At 42.7% G+C, this 19352-nt stretch overlaps 1 protein-coding gene across 1 annotated transcript in view; it reads left to right on the top strand.

Moving 5' to 3' along the window:
* zanl (zonadhesin, like) overlaps positions 1-19352 on the top strand; it is an 85604-nt gene that overhangs the window by 54359 nt on the left and 11893 nt on the right. The window contains exons 71-92 of the mRNA XM_035993700.1: positions 225-366; positions 2008-2201; positions 2369-2507; positions 3386-3517; positions 3868-3992; positions 6168-6313; positions 7408-7551; positions 8224-8331; positions 9163-9332; positions 10634-10836; positions 11221-11365; positions 12025-12272; positions 12902-13079; positions 13697-13805; positions 13915-14009; positions 14131-14307; positions 14465-14673; positions 14765-14909; positions 15715-15812; positions 16470-16616; positions 16735-16899; positions 17521-17648. Of these exons, the coding sequence (XP_035849593.1) occupies positions 225-366; positions 2008-2201; positions 2369-2507; positions 3386-3517; positions 3868-3992; positions 6168-6313; positions 7408-7551; positions 8224-8331; positions 9163-9332; positions 10634-10836; positions 11221-11365; positions 12025-12272; positions 12902-13079; positions 13697-13805; positions 13915-14009; positions 14131-14307; positions 14465-14673; positions 14765-14909; positions 15715-15812; positions 16470-16616; positions 16735-16899; positions 17521-17648 (3347 nt within the window). The remainder of the gene's footprint in view (positions 1-224; positions 367-2007; positions 2202-2368; positions 2508-3385; positions 3518-3867; positions 3993-6167; positions 6314-7407; positions 7552-8223; positions 8332-9162; positions 9333-10633; positions 10837-11220; positions 11366-12024; positions 12273-12901; positions 13080-13696; positions 13806-13914; positions 14010-14130; positions 14308-14464; positions 14674-14764; positions 14910-15714; positions 15813-16469; positions 16617-16734; positions 16900-17520; positions 17649-19352) is intronic.

Genomic DNA, 19352 nt, shown 5'->3' with positions numbered 1-19352 from the left:
ATAATAAAAGATTGATTTCGGGATTTTATTGTTCAATATCAGATCATAATTGGAGAATCGAATATACAGCCCTACTTTTAGCGTACCTACATGCAATAAAATACAAGCACAACAATTAAAATAAAAAACCAAAACACGAGGGAGACGGAAATTAGAATTTGTGGTTGAAAACAAAGAGACAGAATGAAGCATTGTAACTCAACAAACCTTGTGTGTGTCTTCAGAATTACTTCAGGGACTGTGTCTTTGACCTGTGTGCGCTGGATGGAGCCAAGCCCGTTCTGTGTGAAGCCATAGAAGCCTACGTCAACGAATGCCAGGACCGCGGGGTGAACATCGGAACCTGGAGGAATAACACCTTCTGCCGTGAGTGTTAACGGGAGAAATGACATGTGGATAGATATAGTAGATATAAGTAGAAAGTAAGGCTGAGCAATTTTATCGATTCTGCGATATAAATCAATATTTTTTTCCCCAAGAAAGTATCCATTTTTAAGCCGCGAGTATCAATACATAAGTCCCATTCAAATCCCCCGTGTTTACCCCCGTTCACGTTGCAGGAAGAGCGATTTGGTCAGCCAGCCGCTAGTGTCGCTGTAGAGCAAGTTACCCGTACTAACTTTACACAGACGCCGACGTCTACGGGCGCTGACACACAGAGCCGATAATCGGCCGTTGGACAGTCTGGCGAGGTCGGTGACTCGAGTCTGTTCGGTGTGTTCCATGCCATCGGCCATCCGAGGAGCCGTCGGCCTTCATTTTGGCCAACCCGACATGCTCAGTCGGAGACAGGGCAGTCGGGACTCACCCGGAAATGGCGAACGGATGAGCCTCTCAAAATCTGACGAAAATCTTTTAAACTAACCTTTGTCGATCTGAAATGAAGACAGATTCAGCAACTGCATGGCCTATTTCTCGCTTAAAATGTTTTCAGAAACACGTTTCGGTGAACTATTTTAGTACAATATGAGATCGTATTCTGAACAAGCCGCCATGACAGTCTGGCTGTGAATTTCCGGAGAAAAAAGAACCACGTGACGCGTTCGTCCAATCAGCTGCCGGTTTTCATTTTCTGGGAAACAATCAGACTGTTAATGGAAACAATACAGAGCAGCGCCGCCTGCTGCTATGGAAACGTATTACGTTTTGCGCACGCGCAGAGCGTATGCTCAAGTCGGCGTTTCTTCGGTGTGTTCTGAGGAGAAGCCATGGTACTATGTTTACTTACCTGGTGGCTAGACTGGCTACCTCATATGTTCAGTGTCAAGCTAAAAAAGCTGTCAAAGAAACTATTCAGAACAGGCCACTTGCTGCACTTTTTAACTCTCCAATGTTAATTGCAATACTGCACTTTATTTACTTTTCAAAGGCTTGTAAGCTACAGTTTGCACTGTTTCAATAAATGGAACTCATTTTCTCAACACATCTTTGATTCATTTTGTCCAGCATTTGCAAGCTGTAGCCTGTCTGTCCAGTCAGAGACATATGTTGTGTAATTGATGTTTTTAGTTTTCAGTTCAATTAATTAAATCCAAGTAAATGGAACACTCACAAGATGTCACCAAAATCACTGTCCCCTTTAAATCTTTCAGAAAATGATGTAAGTGTATCGAATTATATCGAATCGTATCGTTGGCTGAATATCGTGATATATATATCATATCGTGAGCTGAATATCGTGTATCATATCGTGAGATTAGTGTATCGCTACAGCCCTAGTAGAAAGATGTGGTTGTGTGGGGCTAATAGGAGCATTTCACAGCCGAGGCTAATTATTACTATTTTAATTTTCATATAGGCTACATTTATGGTGTTGTACATTTATTATGACTTTTAATTAATTTTGGCATCATATTTTGGTTTATTTGCCTATAACCTACACATTAAACATGCTGCCTATATTTCAAATCTTGATACTACACTTGATATAAAAACAGGCCCTGGTTTCAGCATATGCTTCTTTGCCCAGCACTATCACTGACTTCAGCCTCCCATCCTCCCCCCTAGCTCTGGACTGCGGCCCAAACAGCCACTATGAGCCCTGTGCAGACCCCTGTCAGGAGACGTGTACTGGGAAACCTCCTTTCTGCAGTGGGCCCTGCTCTGAAAGCTGTGTGTGTGATCCTGGCTACGTCCTGAGTGCCGGCAAGTGCGTCAGGAAGAGTTCTTGTGGCTGCAAATACAACGGCCAGTATTATGAGGTACAGTGAAGTTGGTTTGAAAGAAGACATTTCTGCATTTTGAGGATATTGCGGCCTTTGATTTGAACTTCATCCTGCTAACACAATTCTGTGTGTGTGTGTGTGTGTGTGTATGTGTGTGTGTGTGTGTGTGTGTGTGTGTGTGTGTGTGTGTGTGTGTGTGTCAGCCTGGAGATGAGTTTTATCAGGCAGACTGTATGTTGAAGTGTAAGTGCGATGCTCCCTTCGTTACCTGCGTGGCCTCTGAATGTCCCCCAATGCACGAGTGTAAACACCAGGATGGAGAACTGGGCTGCTTTCCCACTGGTAAGTCTACACCCACCACACTACTACACCACGTAACTGAACTGGATATATGAATTATACGGTACTTGGCATCTCACTGTCACAGCCTAGCAGAAGATGTTGTCTGGAACCAAAATTCATGAATTCAAAACTGAATGCAAATAAATTGTGGGAGGTATCACTGGTAAGGCTTTAGAGTACAGCATGTAATTATTTGTACTAACAGTGTGCCAGCCTGTACAGTAACTATACATGCATGTACTGTAGGTACAACAGAACAAGGTGTGATGTCAGGGAATAAGTGCTTAAAAATGTGGGAATCTAATACTGTTGATATATTTAAAGTACTAGGTACCTATTCTAATATTACTTGGTACAGTATGATGATAAGAAGGCTCAAAGTTTGGAGGAAGATAAGCAACCTCAAGTGGTAACCTTCAGCTCTAAAAAAAAATGAAGCCAATGTGGAAGTTCCTTAAACCTGCAGTCTATCTTATTTCCAGCAGGGGGCACTGGCTGCAAAAAGAAGTCCAATTTTACAGAAGTCTATGAGAAAATGACCCTACTTCTCACTTGATTTATTAACTTAGTATAATCATTCCTAATGAGTTTATGGTCCCAATTGCTAGTTTAAAGTCTTCTTCAATACAGCATGATGTTCATTTTGTAAATTATGGTCCCATATAGAGTAAAATAGACTATAAAGCAGGGCAGGGGATGATTTATTTAGTTATTTTTTTAAGATTATTTTTTGGGGCATATTCGGCCTTTATTTTTAACAGGACAGCTGTTGTTACCAGAACAGAATGACAGCTCCCAAATGCAAGTTATTCAATGTTGCTTAATTGTGACTGGAGTAACTGCAGCTGTGTTGGAGCTAGCTGACATTGTGTGTGTGTGACCCTCTCCCTCAGGCTCTCAGGACTGTGTGGTGTCTGGAGATCCTCACTACAACACGTTTGACAAAAAGTTCTACAGCTTCATGGGAACATGTACCTACACCCTGGCCAGAACCTGCAAGAACACCACAGGTAGGTGTCTTTTATTTCCATTGCACCTGAACACAATGTTTTCATGTCACTGTCTAAAAATTGTTGCAAAAATCTCAAACTGCCACAGCTCTTACACAAACAGTCCAATTGCGAGCACATTCAGATGACACATGCACAGATCCAGTGGTGGAAGAAGTATTCAGTTCAGACTGTTCAATGTCCCATGCTTATTAAAAGAAAAACACTTGTTGCTGGCAATTCATATCCATGTTCTCATCCTTGCATAAGAATACAGAGATTTTTCCCCCCAAATTGTTCAGCTCCACTGTTTAAGAAACCCAGTTACTGCACGTAGCAGACAGTGACCTGTGTGTATGCTTCCTGTGCAGGTCCCTGGTTCTCAGTGGAGGGGAAGAATGAGGAGAGAGGAATGCCAGGGTTGTCCTACCTGAGAAAGCTCTACGTGACTGTGAATGGAATCACTGTGACCCTGATGAAGGCCAGGAGGACGCTGGTCAGTATCTCTGTCTCTGTATTTACAAGCTGTCAGTATCACTGAGGATGACTGGGCACAACATGTGTATTAGGGCTGGGACCATGGGCTTTTGTCCCGATTTGATTCTTTCACCATACATGGGTGCCGATTGGATTTGTATTGTGATTTTCCTTCATTGCGATTCTAGAAGTATCGCGATTCGATAGTATTGAGTATTATGATTTTCTTTTCCTCCTTTAACCCCCGTCGACCATGCTTTTGTTGTCCTCCCAGCAAAATGAACCCGGTCTGTTTTGCCTTTTTATGAAGCATAAAGTAAAAATGATCACCCAATTCTATTTTGCACCTTCTAGCCAACTTCATTCCAACTTATTGCCACTAGTTTTACACTTATATTTTCAGTTTATGGTCAATAAACTTAATTTACTGTACATGAAATTTTAATTATATATATATATATATATATATATATATATATATATATATCTCTCAAAACGAGTCAATATCCGAATGCGAATGAATGGACTCCATATGAGGCTCCTTTTCAACTACGAGGTCAATATTGTTTTTCAATAACGACAAAACAAGAAATAATCCGTGCATTTATATGGAACTAAGCTCTAGGAGCTTTCCATCTTTACTCTCCTCCCTGTTATGTTGCATTCGGAAATCTATTGTTTTTGACTGATAAAATGGCTGCGGCCGGAATCAACAAGACCTACGGTGAGTTGTTGAAAACCTTTCTTTTTAGTTAACTCTGGGTACACAAACAATGTTCTCAATGCTCATGTTCATGTGTAGAGCCCCTGGTGAAACTTTGAGCAAAGTTTCATGTTGTGTCGAGCCTTCTTTGTGTTTTAAAAATAGCTATTTTGAGGCTAGCATCAAAGTGCCCCTAGCACTCCCATTCAAAAGGCCATTTGACCGAAAAACGAGACTATGGTAAATCTTAAAAGTGGCGATTCCATCCTAAATGTGCTTTTAAACGAAAGTTTGACTCTGGTACAGTCACAAAAAGACCCTAGGTTGCATTTTGGCGAGAGTTACGCTTTAAGACCTTAGCTAATGTTAGCAATGAATTGCAGTTAAACAAAGAAATGTTGATTATGTAATAATTGTTACAGGTCTAGCTGTACCATTTACAGGTGAATCATTGGTAAAAAAATAAATACATTAAAATATCTATTCTAGGGAAAAGAATCGGTTTTAAAAATTGTTTTTTATCACGATACATACAATTTTTTACCCCCCACCCCACCCCTAATGGGAATATACATGTGCCACACACACACCCACTGTCACTCCCTCTCTCTATAGCTTAATCTTCACGGTGAATGACATCACAACCAGCCTGTCTCTTGTTCTCTTCACCTTTTCTTATCTGATCGTATCCCTTGTTCCTTGACCTTTATCTCTTTATAATGCCATAATCCCAGAGATCTATCCACGCTCTTCCTCCTCATCGTCTCCTGTACTCATCTGTTTGATCTGTCCACACATCCTCAGTGTCTTTACTCCGTCATCTTATCTTATCTTGTGTGCTGGGTTTTTATTTATGTGTATTCATATACTTTTGATTTGCATTTTTTACACCTGTTACCATCTGCAAAGAGTAATTGATTAGTTGTCAACTATTAAATGAATGGCCAACTATTTAGACTATTTATTAAATCTCAGATTCCAGCTTGTTAAGTGTGAATATGTTCTAGTTTCTCCTCTGTGACAGTAAACTGAACATCTTTGAGTTGTGGACAAAACAAGACATTAGAGGACGTCTTCTGTTTGACATTTTCTGGCATTTTATAAACCAAACAATGAAAATAATTGTTACTTGCAGCCCTATATAATTATATTTATTAATTCATATACTACATACACAGTGCATCTACTACTTTCCTGTTTAAATTGTTTATTTAGTTTGCATTTACTGTACACCGAAAATATAAATGATTGTCTTTATATTCTATGTTATATGTTTAATCCTTATATTTTAACTTCCCCACTATTTTATGTCTTAGATTCCCATTTTTTTTACTTGCGTGATTTTCTTTTTAGACATATTTAATGAGTATTGTTGTTGTTGAGTTGGATAAGCTGACAGGAAACTGTAAATATGTAACACACGTGTGTATGTAAAAACTGGTACCTGTAGCTTCTGTTGACCCTCGTTTTTTCTTCCTTCCCTCCCTTCAGGTGAACGGACTGCGCGTGGCCCTCCCTCACTCCCCCTCCCCTCTCATCTCTCTCAGTCTGGCCGGCCAGTACATCACCCTGCAGACGCCCTTCGGCCTCCGGGTGCGCTGGGATGGAAACCATTACGCCCAGATCTCAGTTCCCAGGTTGGTAATGTAATAGTCTGGCATTACCAGACCTTCGTCCACAGCGCAGCGGAGGAAGGTCTGGCTAGTCCACACAGCATTCTGGGATGGGAGGAAAACGTGCTCTGGTTTATTGGCATTTCACAATCGTCTTGGGCGGCTCTAAGCGCCGGACGAAGCCCCAGTGCCTCTACAAAATAGTCTTGGGAAGGAACTTGTTTTGGTGGAACATGTGTACGTTAAAAAGTAGTCAACAGAAAACTCAGATTGGACAGATAGTCTAGCTAGCTGTCTGGATTTACCCTGCAGAGATCTGGGGAGCAGTTAACCATAGTCCTCAGAAATCCACCAGAGGTTAGAATTACAACACAAAGAAAGAGGAAGGGGACGGACATCTGGGCCAAAATGAGGGACATCTGGCGGAACCTGCGACGGCACCGGAGCAATCCTGTAAATGAAACGTCGTCGATATAGACTAGTAATATAACATTCTGGTGGTCCCACCCTGTCTCCTTGGTTACATTCAGGGGGGAATTTTTTTTCTTTTTCTAGTCTCTTTTTTTAATTTGAAAAAAAAAAAATGTACACACTTACATAAAATACAGCAGGTACATGTTTTCATAATTTTTCAGTATTTCATTGATAATTATCCTAAATTGAAAGCCGCATAGAAATAACAGAACTTTGTAATAATAGCATTAACACTTAAGAAACGAGGAGAATGAATTTACTGAAAATCTATCTAACATGGTGTCACAAACTCAATCAGTGCTTCCCAGCAGCTGTCAGATTGTGGGATTTGGGGAATAAAGCCTCTAAAACAGACTTATCTGGGGAACTTAAAACACCCTAAACTGAGTTGATAATCTCCGTATTTTTAGAATCAAACAAAATGTGGAAACATGTGAACCATTGTGCTTCCGGATGCCATGCGTGCATATTTTTACAATTTAATGTAGCTGTGGATCCGTTCTCAGTCCACATTTCTTTCGCTGAAATGATGAACTATTAAAAGAAGAAGAAGAAAGAGCCAGACACATTTAAACTTTTAAGTCTTCTTAAGACATTCCTCTCCATCTCCTAATCCCGTTTTCTCTTCCTCCCCGTCCCGGCAGCTCCTACCATGACCAGATGTGCGGCCTCTGCGGCGACTACGACGGGAACCCGAACAACGACTTCACCAAGCCAGATGGCACTCTGGGAGGCAACGTCAACGACTTCGGCAACAGCTGGCAGACAAAAGAAGACGAGGATGACTCGTGAGTTTTACATTTTCATTTCAGTGCTGGAATCTGAGACTTTCCTTAAGACTTCCCTGGAGAGTCCCATGAAGCTCAAGCATGTGATGGAGGTACATGTGACTGGGCTCTATAACCTGAACTCTGGGAAATGACAATAAAACAAATGATATAAGCTACGCAATGTATGGATTTATACTTGTGTGCAATGGGACATTTTTAACACCAAAAAAATATTATATAAAGAACATTAGGGCTGGGCAATATATCGATATTATATCGATATTATGATACTAGATATAGTCTTCGATTTTTTTTAATATGGTAATATGACACAGATGTTGTCTTGTCCTGGTTTGAAAGGCTGGATTACAGTAAAGTGATGTAATTTCTGAATTTACCAGACTGTTCTAGCTTTTCTATTATTTGCATTTGCATTTACCCACTTTTCATTATATCCACATTACTGATGGTTATGTACCACAAACCTCAGTGTTAATATTTTGTGAAAGCACCAATTCTCAACCCTACAATATTGTCGTGATATCGCGGTATTTGGTCAACAATATCGTGATATCTGATTTTTTTTTTTTTTTTTTCATATTGCCCAGCCCTACAAAGAATTGACTCTGCCATAACTCCTGAGGATAAGTGAAATAGAATGTGACCTGGTGTTGTGTTTGTATTGTTCAGGTGTAGCCAAGGCACCGGGCCCAACCCAGACTGTGACCCCAAACTGGAGGCTGAGGTGGTGAAGCCAGACAAATGTGGCAAACTCAAAGACCCTGCTGGACCCTTCAGGTAAGAAAGCAGCTTTTTAACCTAATTATTGACCTGTTATAGCTGTTAAGGCCGGTTTATGCTTCTGTGGTAAATCCACACCACGGGTACGTACATAGGTACGTAGAGACATGGACCCTACGACGTAGCCTGACGTGCACCTCTCGAAAAATGCAACTACCAGTTGCTGCAACGCAGACTGCAACAACTGTGATTGGTCCGCTCGACCGTGGCTTGGTAGCGTTTGCATTTCCAACGACTCATTTCCTGGTTCTCCTTCTCCGTAAACAACATGAAATCAAGGAGAGGGTTAACTTCTCCTGCTCCAGATTTCCCACCGTGGTCAGAAAGAACAGGGGAGACACTTTGTTTCTCTCACTATGACTCTAGAGTCGCTCCGAACCTAATCGCCGTCACTCTCTCACTCGCTCTACCACACATGAGATAAAACATGAATGGGGATGCAGTTTTTAATCTACTTTAATTTCACTTGTTGGACTTCAGACGTCACTGTGTTCTCAGTTTATTTATCTGAAGAGATTTTTTAAATATTTATTTAGTGATTTTCATATGGGATTTCTTTTGAAATCTAATTATCGTTGTTTTTTTATTTAATTATTTTAATTTAAGATGAAATACAATTTCAGTTGCACTTTTGATAAGAGGACACATCTGTTGTTTTGCACAGTTTAAAAAAATAAAGGAGTAGCTTTCAGTCATTTGTCTGCAACTCATTCTGTTAAAAAATGGTGAGAATCGTGTCCTGATGTTGAAAGCGTAATTTGAATGGTGAGTTAAATGTTTGGTTACATCCCTAGCGTTGGACCCTCTGAGTGTTTGCCTCTGTTCCAGGGAGTGTATCAGCGTGGTGAATCCCACTCCGTTCTTCCAGAGCTGTGTGTATGACATGTGCCAGTTCCAAGGCCAGCAGCATGTGCTGTGTGACCAGCTCCAGGCCTACACCGACGCCTGCCAGAGCGCCGGAGCCAAAGTCCACCCGTGGAGGACTCCAAGCTTCTGTCGTAAGTCTTGAGCATTTTAATTTCACAAACTTCCTTTTTCTTCCAAAGACATTCACTGTCTGTTCCATCGTGTGAAGGCCTGATTGCACGGGTAGAATCTGTCTCAAATGCAACTCTCCTTCAAAAACAAGCCAAGGCACACAGTAGAACAAATTCAAATGCCTTTATTTGACATGGCAGTATGCTGTTAAAATGACCACTGAACTGAAATAGTTGTTCTTCAGGGTCATTGTCAGCATAGTCTGTTCACATATAGAGTGTTACACTAATGAATGGGAGTGTGGTTCTCTATCAGTGTGTAAGCCTATAGGTCAAAAGCAAGGAAGTGATACATCATCAATAGAAGGGGGTTGTGGCTAGAGAGAATACAGCTACAGCCAGAAGTTAAGCAAAATCTAACCTTAATACTTTCACCCAGGAAACGCATGTTCCTTCCTCACGAGTGTTTGAATCCAAACCATGAACTTTTTCTTAAACTTAACTGGTTGTTTTGGTGTCTAAACGTAACTTTCTTTGCCGTGGCTTGTTATGTTAATTAGCATATTGAATGCATGTTGCACAATACATGCACACAGTGGCAGTTCTATCTATTGTTTTATTTCCGCTGTCATCATAGGTAACATGAAATCCAAAATGTTCCCACACACCAGACTATATACGACACTGGAGCATCCTCCAACTCCGGGCAGCCTTCCTTATCTCTCCCACTTACCATTTCTGCATGTGACGTGACCTGCAGCACTTCACACTCCACCTGAAGAGCGGTCGGCTCGGCGCCTCTCAAAATCTGACGAAAATCTTTTTTCAGATTCAGCAACTGTATGGCCTATTTCTCGCTTAAAATGTTTTCAGAAACACTTTTCGGTGAACTATTTTCGTAAAATACGAGATCGTATTCAGAATGAAACGCCATTAGAGTCTGTTTTGAAATTCGGGAGCAGCAATAACCACTTGACGCGTTCGTCCAATTAGCTGCCATGTGTTGCGTTCATGTTGCTCATCCCCCTCGTCGTTTCTTGTAAGTGTTTTAACACAGGTGTCGAAAGTGGGCACTACGGCAGTAAGTGGTTAGTGCAGTAACGGTGTACTGACGAACCGTGCGACACACACACGCTCCGAACCGAGACAAGCGAACCGAGACAAGCGAACCGAGACAAGCGAACCGAGCGGTTCGGATGTTTTTTCATGAACCGTACCACCCCTAATATATATCCTTACCATTCCTCCTACCTTCCTACCCTGCCTCTGTCCGTCATCTATCCCTCCCTCCATCTCTCCGTCCCTCTGTTCCTCTGTTGCAGCCCTGGCCTGTCCTCCCAACAGCTCCTACTCCCTGTGTGTGAGTTCGTGTCCGGAGACGTGTCTGGGTGTGTCCGGACCCCCCGGCTGCGAGGACGTGTGTGTGGAGGGCTGCGAGTGTAAGCCGGGCTTCATCCTCAGCAACGACAAGTGTGTGTCCCTGAAAGACTGTGGCTGCGTGGACCCCAGTGGATCCTATCACCCTGTGAGTGCTCCGAGTCACTGAAATCACATTCAATTCAATTTTATTTACAGTGTCAAATCATAGCAGGTGGTATCTCAGGACACTTTACACACAGAGTAGTTCTAGACCACGCTCTATAATTTACAGCATTTCCTCTGAGCACCAATTGCACTTATTGCAGCAGCATTCCATAAGTATTGATACATTCCTGGTATTTATTTTCTAAGTATGAATGTTTCAAGCACATACTCAACAATATTGTTGTACCGTTTTATGTAATCTATCTGATCTGAACAATGACGTTTTTGTGGAGGCTTGATGTAATTAGATTGTATATGACTCTTCATCGTGTGTGTGTGTGTGTGTGTGTGTGTGTGTGTGTGTGTGTGTATGTGTGTGTGTCAGGTGGATGATAACTGGTATCTGGAGGGTTGTGAGCAGAAGTGTGTGTGTCACAGCGGAGGTTTGATCCAGTGTCACAACAGCAGCTGTAAGCCAACCACTGAGAGCTGCCAGCTACACGACGGAGAATATGAATGTCGTCCTCTGGGTATAAAACACACACACACACACACACACACACACACACACACACACACACACACACAGAAACATTTTAGTCAAGCATTCTGAAAAACTTGAATAAACAATGTCAGCTTGGTGGAACATTAACAACATTTCATAATGACACCATGTGAACATACACCAATATGGCACAACCCAGACTTTCTACTTAAAAAAAATACTCCACTCTCCCTCACCACATGGAAATGATAAAATCACATCTCCAGCACATCGTCCACAATAACTCCCCTATCACTCTCCAGGACCTGCACCAGAAAGATCCGATATGGGGAAGAACAATTCTTATTTGAACAGTACTTTCAATTATAATTTGAAAAATCTGCATTACATTTTACAACCTACACTCATAATCCCCACTAGCTCATCTTTAACCTAGCACTTGATTATGAAGATCAGTTTCTAAAGTCTTATATTTTGATGCAAACTGACGATTTGTATTGATATATACTATCTTTGAGTTAAATAATGCAACTGGGTATTAAAATTGGGAGAAAATGGGGGATTTCCAACCAATTCCACAGACAAGTACTATTGGTTTAGATTGGGTGTGAAATCATTTGGTGTGATTCGTCAGCGAAACCCCAACAGTTAAAGTTAAGCTAAATTCTTGCCTCTCTTGTTCAGGAAATGGTATCTGCTCAGTATCCGGTGATCCCCACTACACCACCTTTGACAAACGCACCCACCATTATATGGGAGCGTGCTCCTACACCCTGTCCAAACCCTGCAACGCCTCCTCTGGCATGCCCTACTTCACCGTGGACACCCAGAACGAGCACAGAGGGAGCAATAAGAAGATCTCCTACGTCAGGGCCGTGGTGATCAATGTGAGCGGTGTGACGGTCATCCTCGGCAAGGGTCGTACAGTCCAGGTATGTTACCTGATACATTAAAGCTGTAGATCTGCTCGCTAGGTTAATCATCTCTTCTTCAAAAACTGGCTTTCTAATGCTTTAACTGCAGACCGCTAGCGGAGTGGATGGAGCGAATTGTGCAACTATTTACATTATTAATGGCTGCATCACATTGCAATGATTCCCGGAACGGAGTCATCATTAATGTCATTAGTTCCCCTCTTTTCTGCGTTTAAACAAAGGTCTATGAATGTGATCCATTTGGAACAATAGACAAGAAACCACTGCCTCCAATCAATGCCTCCACATTAGGGCTGCACGGTATGAGGAAAAGATGCGATATGCAAAAACGGTGTTAAATATCGGGATAACGATATCATTTGCGATAAATAAATGTATTAGAGTGTACTCAGTTCTGCATTTCTGCCGAACTGAGTTGTTTGTTGAAATTCAAAACAAATGAAAAGAAATAATTCCCAATGTTCTTTTATTGAACAAATTGAACATTGAATTGAACACAAAAGGCGCCACTAAAATATCGCGATGCGGATAAAAAAAAAAAACCCAATATATTGTGCAGCCCTGCTCCACATACAGCCACTGTCTGCCCAGCATCAGAACCAACATCTCTGCTGTATGTCCTCCAGGTCAATGGGACGGTGGTTGTTCCCCCCGTCACCTCCATCAGTGGAGTAAAGATCTACCTGAGCGGCAAGTTTGTTGTCCTGGAGACATCCTTCGGCCTGAGGGTGCGTTTCGATGGCAACCACCACGCTGACGTAACCGTGCCGACCTCCTACAATGGCCTGCTCTGTGGCATGTGTGGTAAGAACCAGTTGTGACCCATTTCAAGTAGAGATGGTCCGATACCATTTGCCTTCCTGATACCGATTCCGATACCTGAACTTGCGTATCACCCGATACCGAGTACAGATCCGATATTAGTGTGTCATATATTTTATTATGTTTTAACATCTGTATACTACTATCCCTGTATGGATGCGATATGATTTTTATCTTTGTTGTACAGCCTGGCTTTTTGTGAAACATGAACAAACAAACAATGAATGCCACAGAACTTTATTTTATTATGCAGTTTGACAATAAGTCATAACAGAAAGAACATAAATAAACTACTTTGAATTAGATTTTCTTCGGGTCTAAATTTCGTGGTATCGGATCGGTGCATATGAGTACTTGCCGATGCTTACCAGTATTTTAGGCAGTATCGGAGGCTTTTCCGATACTGGTATCGGAACTTCTCTTATTTCAAGCTCTTCATACTATAATAAACATAATTCTCTACTGGGAGTCAATTTCACAACTGATTGCAGCCAGTCAATAACTTTAGTCTGTTCTTCTTGACAGCTACGTTGTCCACTGTATTTGCTTCAGTGTACCAGTGGTTCTGACTGAGTCTTAATGTTTGTTTCCCCCGGCAGGAAATTTCAACGGAAACTCCAAAGATGACAACTTGAAACCAGACAACAAACCGGCCGCTAACACCAACGAACTGGGAGACAGCTGGCAGGTTCCTGACCCCCGGCCAGAGTGAGTCACATCACAGAACACACAAATACATTAGACGTTTCAGCCATGTTTTACACAACAAAAACCATCACTTTGTGCCATTTTCATATTTCCTCCTCGTCTTCTTCAGCTGCACCAACGGGGGAGGGGCAGACGACTGTGACAAAAAGGTGGAGGAGGAGGCCAAGAAGCCCACCAGCTGCGGCATGATTACCGATCCCAATGGTACACACACACACACACACACACTAGCCTAATACCACTAAGAAAGTAATTATTGAGTAAATAAAATACAGTAAAATGATTGCCATTCACCTCCGCTGCTTCTCTGTGTTTTGATCCTCAGGTATCTTTAAGCCGTGCCACTCGGTCGTGCCTCCTGAGCCGTACTTTGGAAACTGTGTGTATGACATGTGTGCCACCGGCGGTCAGACCGTGGCTCTGTGCCAGGCCGTAGAGAGCTACGCCGACATGTGTGCTGCTGCCGGAGTCTCCATCGCATGGAGAAACAACACCTTCTGTCGTATGCTCATTTATATCTTTGTTTTTTGTTGTTTTTTTACCTTGCAATATAGTTTCAGTTTAGTTTGACTTTTTCTTGAATGTTTCAGTTTTTATTTAGTTTCAGTTCATTTTACTTTACTATAATAACCCTATTTGCAATTGTCCTCTCCTTCCAGCTCTTAAGTGCCCCCCAGGCAGTCAGTACAACCCGTGCGGCCCCGCCTGCTCCCAGCCCAGCTGTCAGGACCCCGGGAGCCCCGGCAGCTCCTGCAACCAGCCTTGTGTGGAGGGATGTGTCTGCAACCCTGGCTTGGTCCTCAGCAGAGACAAATGCGTCCCGCTCAGCGAGTGTGGATGTACCGACCGAGAGGGACACTACAGGCCGGTAAGAGTGCTCCGCTCAGGTGGAGGGTTTTGCAAGAAAATGTGTTTGAACATGCATTGAACTTATGTATGTGCACTACTTGTGTGTGTAGGTGGGAGACAGTTGGTTCACAGAGAAGGACTGCTCCGAACGCTGCAAGTGTAACGGCAACAAAAACATCACCTGCGAGCCGTGGCAGTGCAGCCCGGCCCAGGAGTGTAAAGTTGTAGAAGGAGTGCTGGACTGCCACTCTACAGGTAAACTTAAAGGAGAAATCCGGCCGATTTTTACCTGAATCTTGATCGCTAGATGTATCCGAGTACTGTCAATAGGAAAAAAAAACGACCAAAATCAGTGCTAGCAAACTGGAGTTGCTGCAGCTAATGGCCAGAGCTCCCAGCTAAAATTGTTGTGGGGGCATGTTCTAAAGAGTGCTTTTTGTGCCTCTTAACAGACACAAAATGCATTGCACATTAAAATTTCTGTGCAACGTGAACAGGGCCCTTACGTGACAACAAGATGCGTTTTCAACCTAGACATTGTGAAGAAACCGTTTAAATTCAACGTTTGTACTGTCGCCTACCTCTTTTTCCATCGGTCGCTTTACCGAAAGCCCAGAAGAGTCGATCATGGAGGTAATGCCTTCGTGACGAAAACTTGGAAGTTTATTTTCCCCCTCAAAAATAGGTAATTGAGCACTGTAGTGGTTATGACCATATCAGTGACTATGTAACTACATGGAAACGGTCCAAATGATGCCTGTGGCTTGCACAGTAATAGTGTTACTGAAAGCTAGCTCTAGTCTCAGGCTGAAGTCCCGTGATGAAAGTTTAGGTACTCTTATTCTGTTGCCACAATTCGGAAAGGCACAAACGCGAACCATTTCTTTACCACAGTAGATCAACACACGTTATTCAACGCTCCTTTAACAGACTGGAGAACTAAAGATTTACCTGCCTACCATGCACTGGAAGACTCTGAACATTGTCATGTCGTATTTTTGTATTTTAGGCAGTAAAATGTATGTTTCATATTTCACCGAGCCTCATTTCCCTTCCTCAGGTAAAGGAGTGTGCCACGTGGCTGGAGATCCTCACTACTACACCTTCGATGGTGTGATGCACACGTACATGGGCACGTGCACTTACACTCTGGTGGAGGTACGGGCTGAATTTGATGCTAAATTTGCTGTTAAAGTCAGTTGAACAGGTGAAGATCACAAGCAAACAGGCTCTGTAGTAACCAACATGGTAACCTGCTGCAGATCCGGTGTTCTTAGCCGAGCTAGACTGAGAATATTTGGTTGAAATAGATCGGTGATGCTGTTTTGTCCTCATTGTTCTCCGTAAAGTTAGCTGGAAGTGAATGTAGCCTCGGTGTGTTTTATGTAAAGTGACTGCGTCAGACTCTGTTTAAAAACAAATAGACTTTTAAATGCTTGTCAGCTACCGGTCAAATGGTAGCTTAGGAGGCCATTAGGCCCTGTGTGCTGTGATTTATTCCGTCATGCAGTTATTACACCACCATCAAAATTTAGTTTTACTCACTCAACTCCTGGCAATTGCTCCTCGTGTTCTTCACCACTGTTTTAATAGTAAGGAAATAACGCTTTAAAAGTAAGTTTTCTCTAAGGGCTGTGTAGTAGTCAGAGACTTCATTTTTGTAAGAAACTATAATATGTTAAATTTGAGAATGGAATTTGGTGGTGTTAGCAAACCGCCCCCCTCACCTGTATTTTAGGGTTTCCAGATCCCACTTCAACCCCTGGAAACATAAAAGCGTAACTGTTTGAAATGTTTTTTTTCTGAATCCTCTAGGTGTGTAACTCCACCAAGGTAACTCCCTTCAAGATCGTGGCTAAAAACGAGGAGCGCGGTCAGCCGGAGGCCTCCTATGTCCGCTCTGTCACAGTCTACCTGCCTCATGACACTGTGGTTGAGCTGCAGAAGAGCCGCAGAGTTCTGGTAAGGAACCTCTTTCTGTTTTTAGTATTATACTGGCTGCAGGAAACAGTAATGGGCTACAGCATAGTGAAATGCCCAGCGGCTGACTGACGTCTGTGTTCTCTCTGTCTCGTCTTAGCTGAATGAACGGCGGGTGCGAACCCCAGTTTCCATTGACGTGGTCGGAGCCAAGGTGATAACCAGCGGATCCTACAGTCTGCTGGACACAAACTTTGGTCTGCAGGTCAAGTTTGACGGAGTCCATCACCTGGAGATTACTGTTCCTGGAGAATACTATAACAAGGTATGAAGAAGGGCTGGGCAAAATATCAATATTATATCCATATTAAAGATATATTATGGTAGCTGTTGTCTTTTCCTGGTTTTAAAGGCTGCATTATAGTAAAGTGATGTCATTTTCTGAATTTACCAGACTGTTCAGCTGTTATTAGCCTTCAAACACCTTGTCCAGGGGTCGTCAACGTTTTTTATGCTGGGGACTCCTTAGCTAAAAGAGAGACGGAGCAGGGACCTCACATATATTGTATAAAATTAAATTGCATATTAAACTGGGCCTACAATAATGTCTTGGCGGCCTAAAGCCTTTATACATACCTTTTTAGTGCATGGAATACTAATTGTGTAAATATTTTCTTGTAGCACCAATTGTCAACCCTACAATATTGTCACAATATTGACATTAAGGTATTTGGTTAAGAATATTAGATGTTCTCCATATCGCCCAGCCCAAGTATGAAGACTTTAGGCCTGTCTTATTGTCCCTTCACCAAAGACAAAGTGTTTCACCATTGGTATCATTGTAATTGGAGTCTGAATTGGGATTATGCTGCGAGATGCAACCTTGTCGAGGCCCCTCAGTGTGTGAAGCGCTGTAATAACCCAGCTCCATCTCCCTCCTCTCCAGCTGTGTGGAATGTGTGGGAACTACAACCACAACTCCTCCGATGACAACCTGATGCCCAACAAGAAGCCAGCCAAGGATGTGATTGAACTGGGCAACAGCTGGAAATCAGACGGAGACAGTGATCCTGGGTCAGTGGGTTACAGTTATTACAGTTACCATTAACTTTGAAGAAGTGAAAAAGCACAGGGCCAAAGTTCTAAGATGAAAACACGGACAACACCCAAAAACAAATTCACAGCTTTTAAAATGTACACAGGGCTGTTGCTTAGCCTCTGTCCTGATTGACAGGTAGCGACTTGTCAATCACAAGCTGGCCCGCCCTAAAACATCCCCTGCTTTATTGTCCATTTTCAAATAAATGGGACTTATTGACTAATTTACTAAATGAACATCATGCTGTGTTGAAGAAGACAAGTAGCGATTTGAGGCCATAAACTCATTTTGAAAATGATTACTGAGGTAATAATTCAAGTGAGAGGTAGGGTCATTTTCTCATAGACATCTACAACAGACTTCTTTTTGCAACCAGTGGAGTCGCCCCCTGCTGGCCGTAAGAAAGAATGCAGGTTTTAGGCACCTTAGCATTAGTCTCGCATTGCCAGACTTATCTCCACAGCGCTGTGGAGTAACTCCGGATTTTCACAGGATGCAGAACGTCTGCGGAACGGCTCCGTGCTCCGCCGTCCGTCAATACCCACTAGGTCCGGATTTGTTGCGGCACGGCTGCGGCCATGACTGACAGCTGTAGTCACGAGGACCCACAAGATCTCACACGAATTCGCGAATTCACGTAGAATAGAACCACAAAACCAACAACAGTTAGTTTCCATCCAGAGGAGTAGAGGGGAAACAACTCTGTGCTGTGTAAGGTGTAGTGCAGGGAAATATGATCTGCCGTATTTTATTTTGAAAATTAACCGGATGTTTATTTTGTTTCTGTGCTCGACTTCCTGTCCCGCACTATCTGCCGTGTGCTGAATTGCTGCGGAGCTCTCCGGCGTCCGGCAAAAATAGAAGCTCTGTGTGTCTGCTCCGGAGGGCTGGGACAGCCGGAGCTGTGCCGGAGTCGGAAAGCACCTGTTCTGCAGTCAGTGTAAATACACATTGACTTTAATGGAAACCTAATGACTCCGCCACCATTCCGGGGCGGATCCGCAGCCGTTACGCAGCCGGTGGAAATTGGCAGTAAGGTCTGGCATTTTGGAATAGGAAAAAAAAACTCTGGGTTGTTTCCATTTGTTTAAACTGATCACAATCATCTTGGGCGCTAAGCCCCGGACGCAGCGACGGTGGCTCTGCTAAATAGTCTCAGGAAGGAACTTGTTTTGGTATAACATTTGCACCCCGCAAAAGAAAACGCCACATACAATATTAAATTAACTGTTTACACAATACAGTAATGTGAGCTATTTAAATTAGTTGCATACATGGTTAAACCTCATTTGCTCTTACCAGTGTATTGTGTGTGTATTTCGTCCACAGCAACCCCACTAATCGGTCCCAAAACATCCCAGTTAGAGAGGAAATGCCCTAAACATATTCTTTGTAAATCTTTACCATCATTCCTTGAAAGAACCAAGCAGGCCTGCATTGTTGCACCATCCAAATTTTCTTCAAAACTTGCCATTTTCAGTGTGTAGCTCGCTAGCTCGAAGTTTGTTATTTAGCGTAGTGAACCGATTTTGAGAATGGCAACACACAGAGAGCGGAAGGGGAGGGACATCGAATTTCATGCTTAATCCTGAAAAATCTACTTTCGTTGATCAAAACTACTCCGCATTGCCTTCACTTTTCAGCCCCGCAGATTGCCGCTCGGGGCTGACTAAACCACT

Source organism: Sander lucioperca, chromosome 17 (genome assembly GCF_008315115.2).
Source record: "Sander lucioperca isolate FBNREF2018 chromosome 17, SLUC_FBN_1.2, whole genome shotgun sequence".
Lineage (NCBI taxonomy): Eukaryota > Metazoa > Chordata > Actinopteri > Perciformes > Percidae > Sander > Sander lucioperca.
Note: the sequence above shows the minus strand (reverse complement) of the source record. Positions and strands in the feature narration are given on the sequence as shown.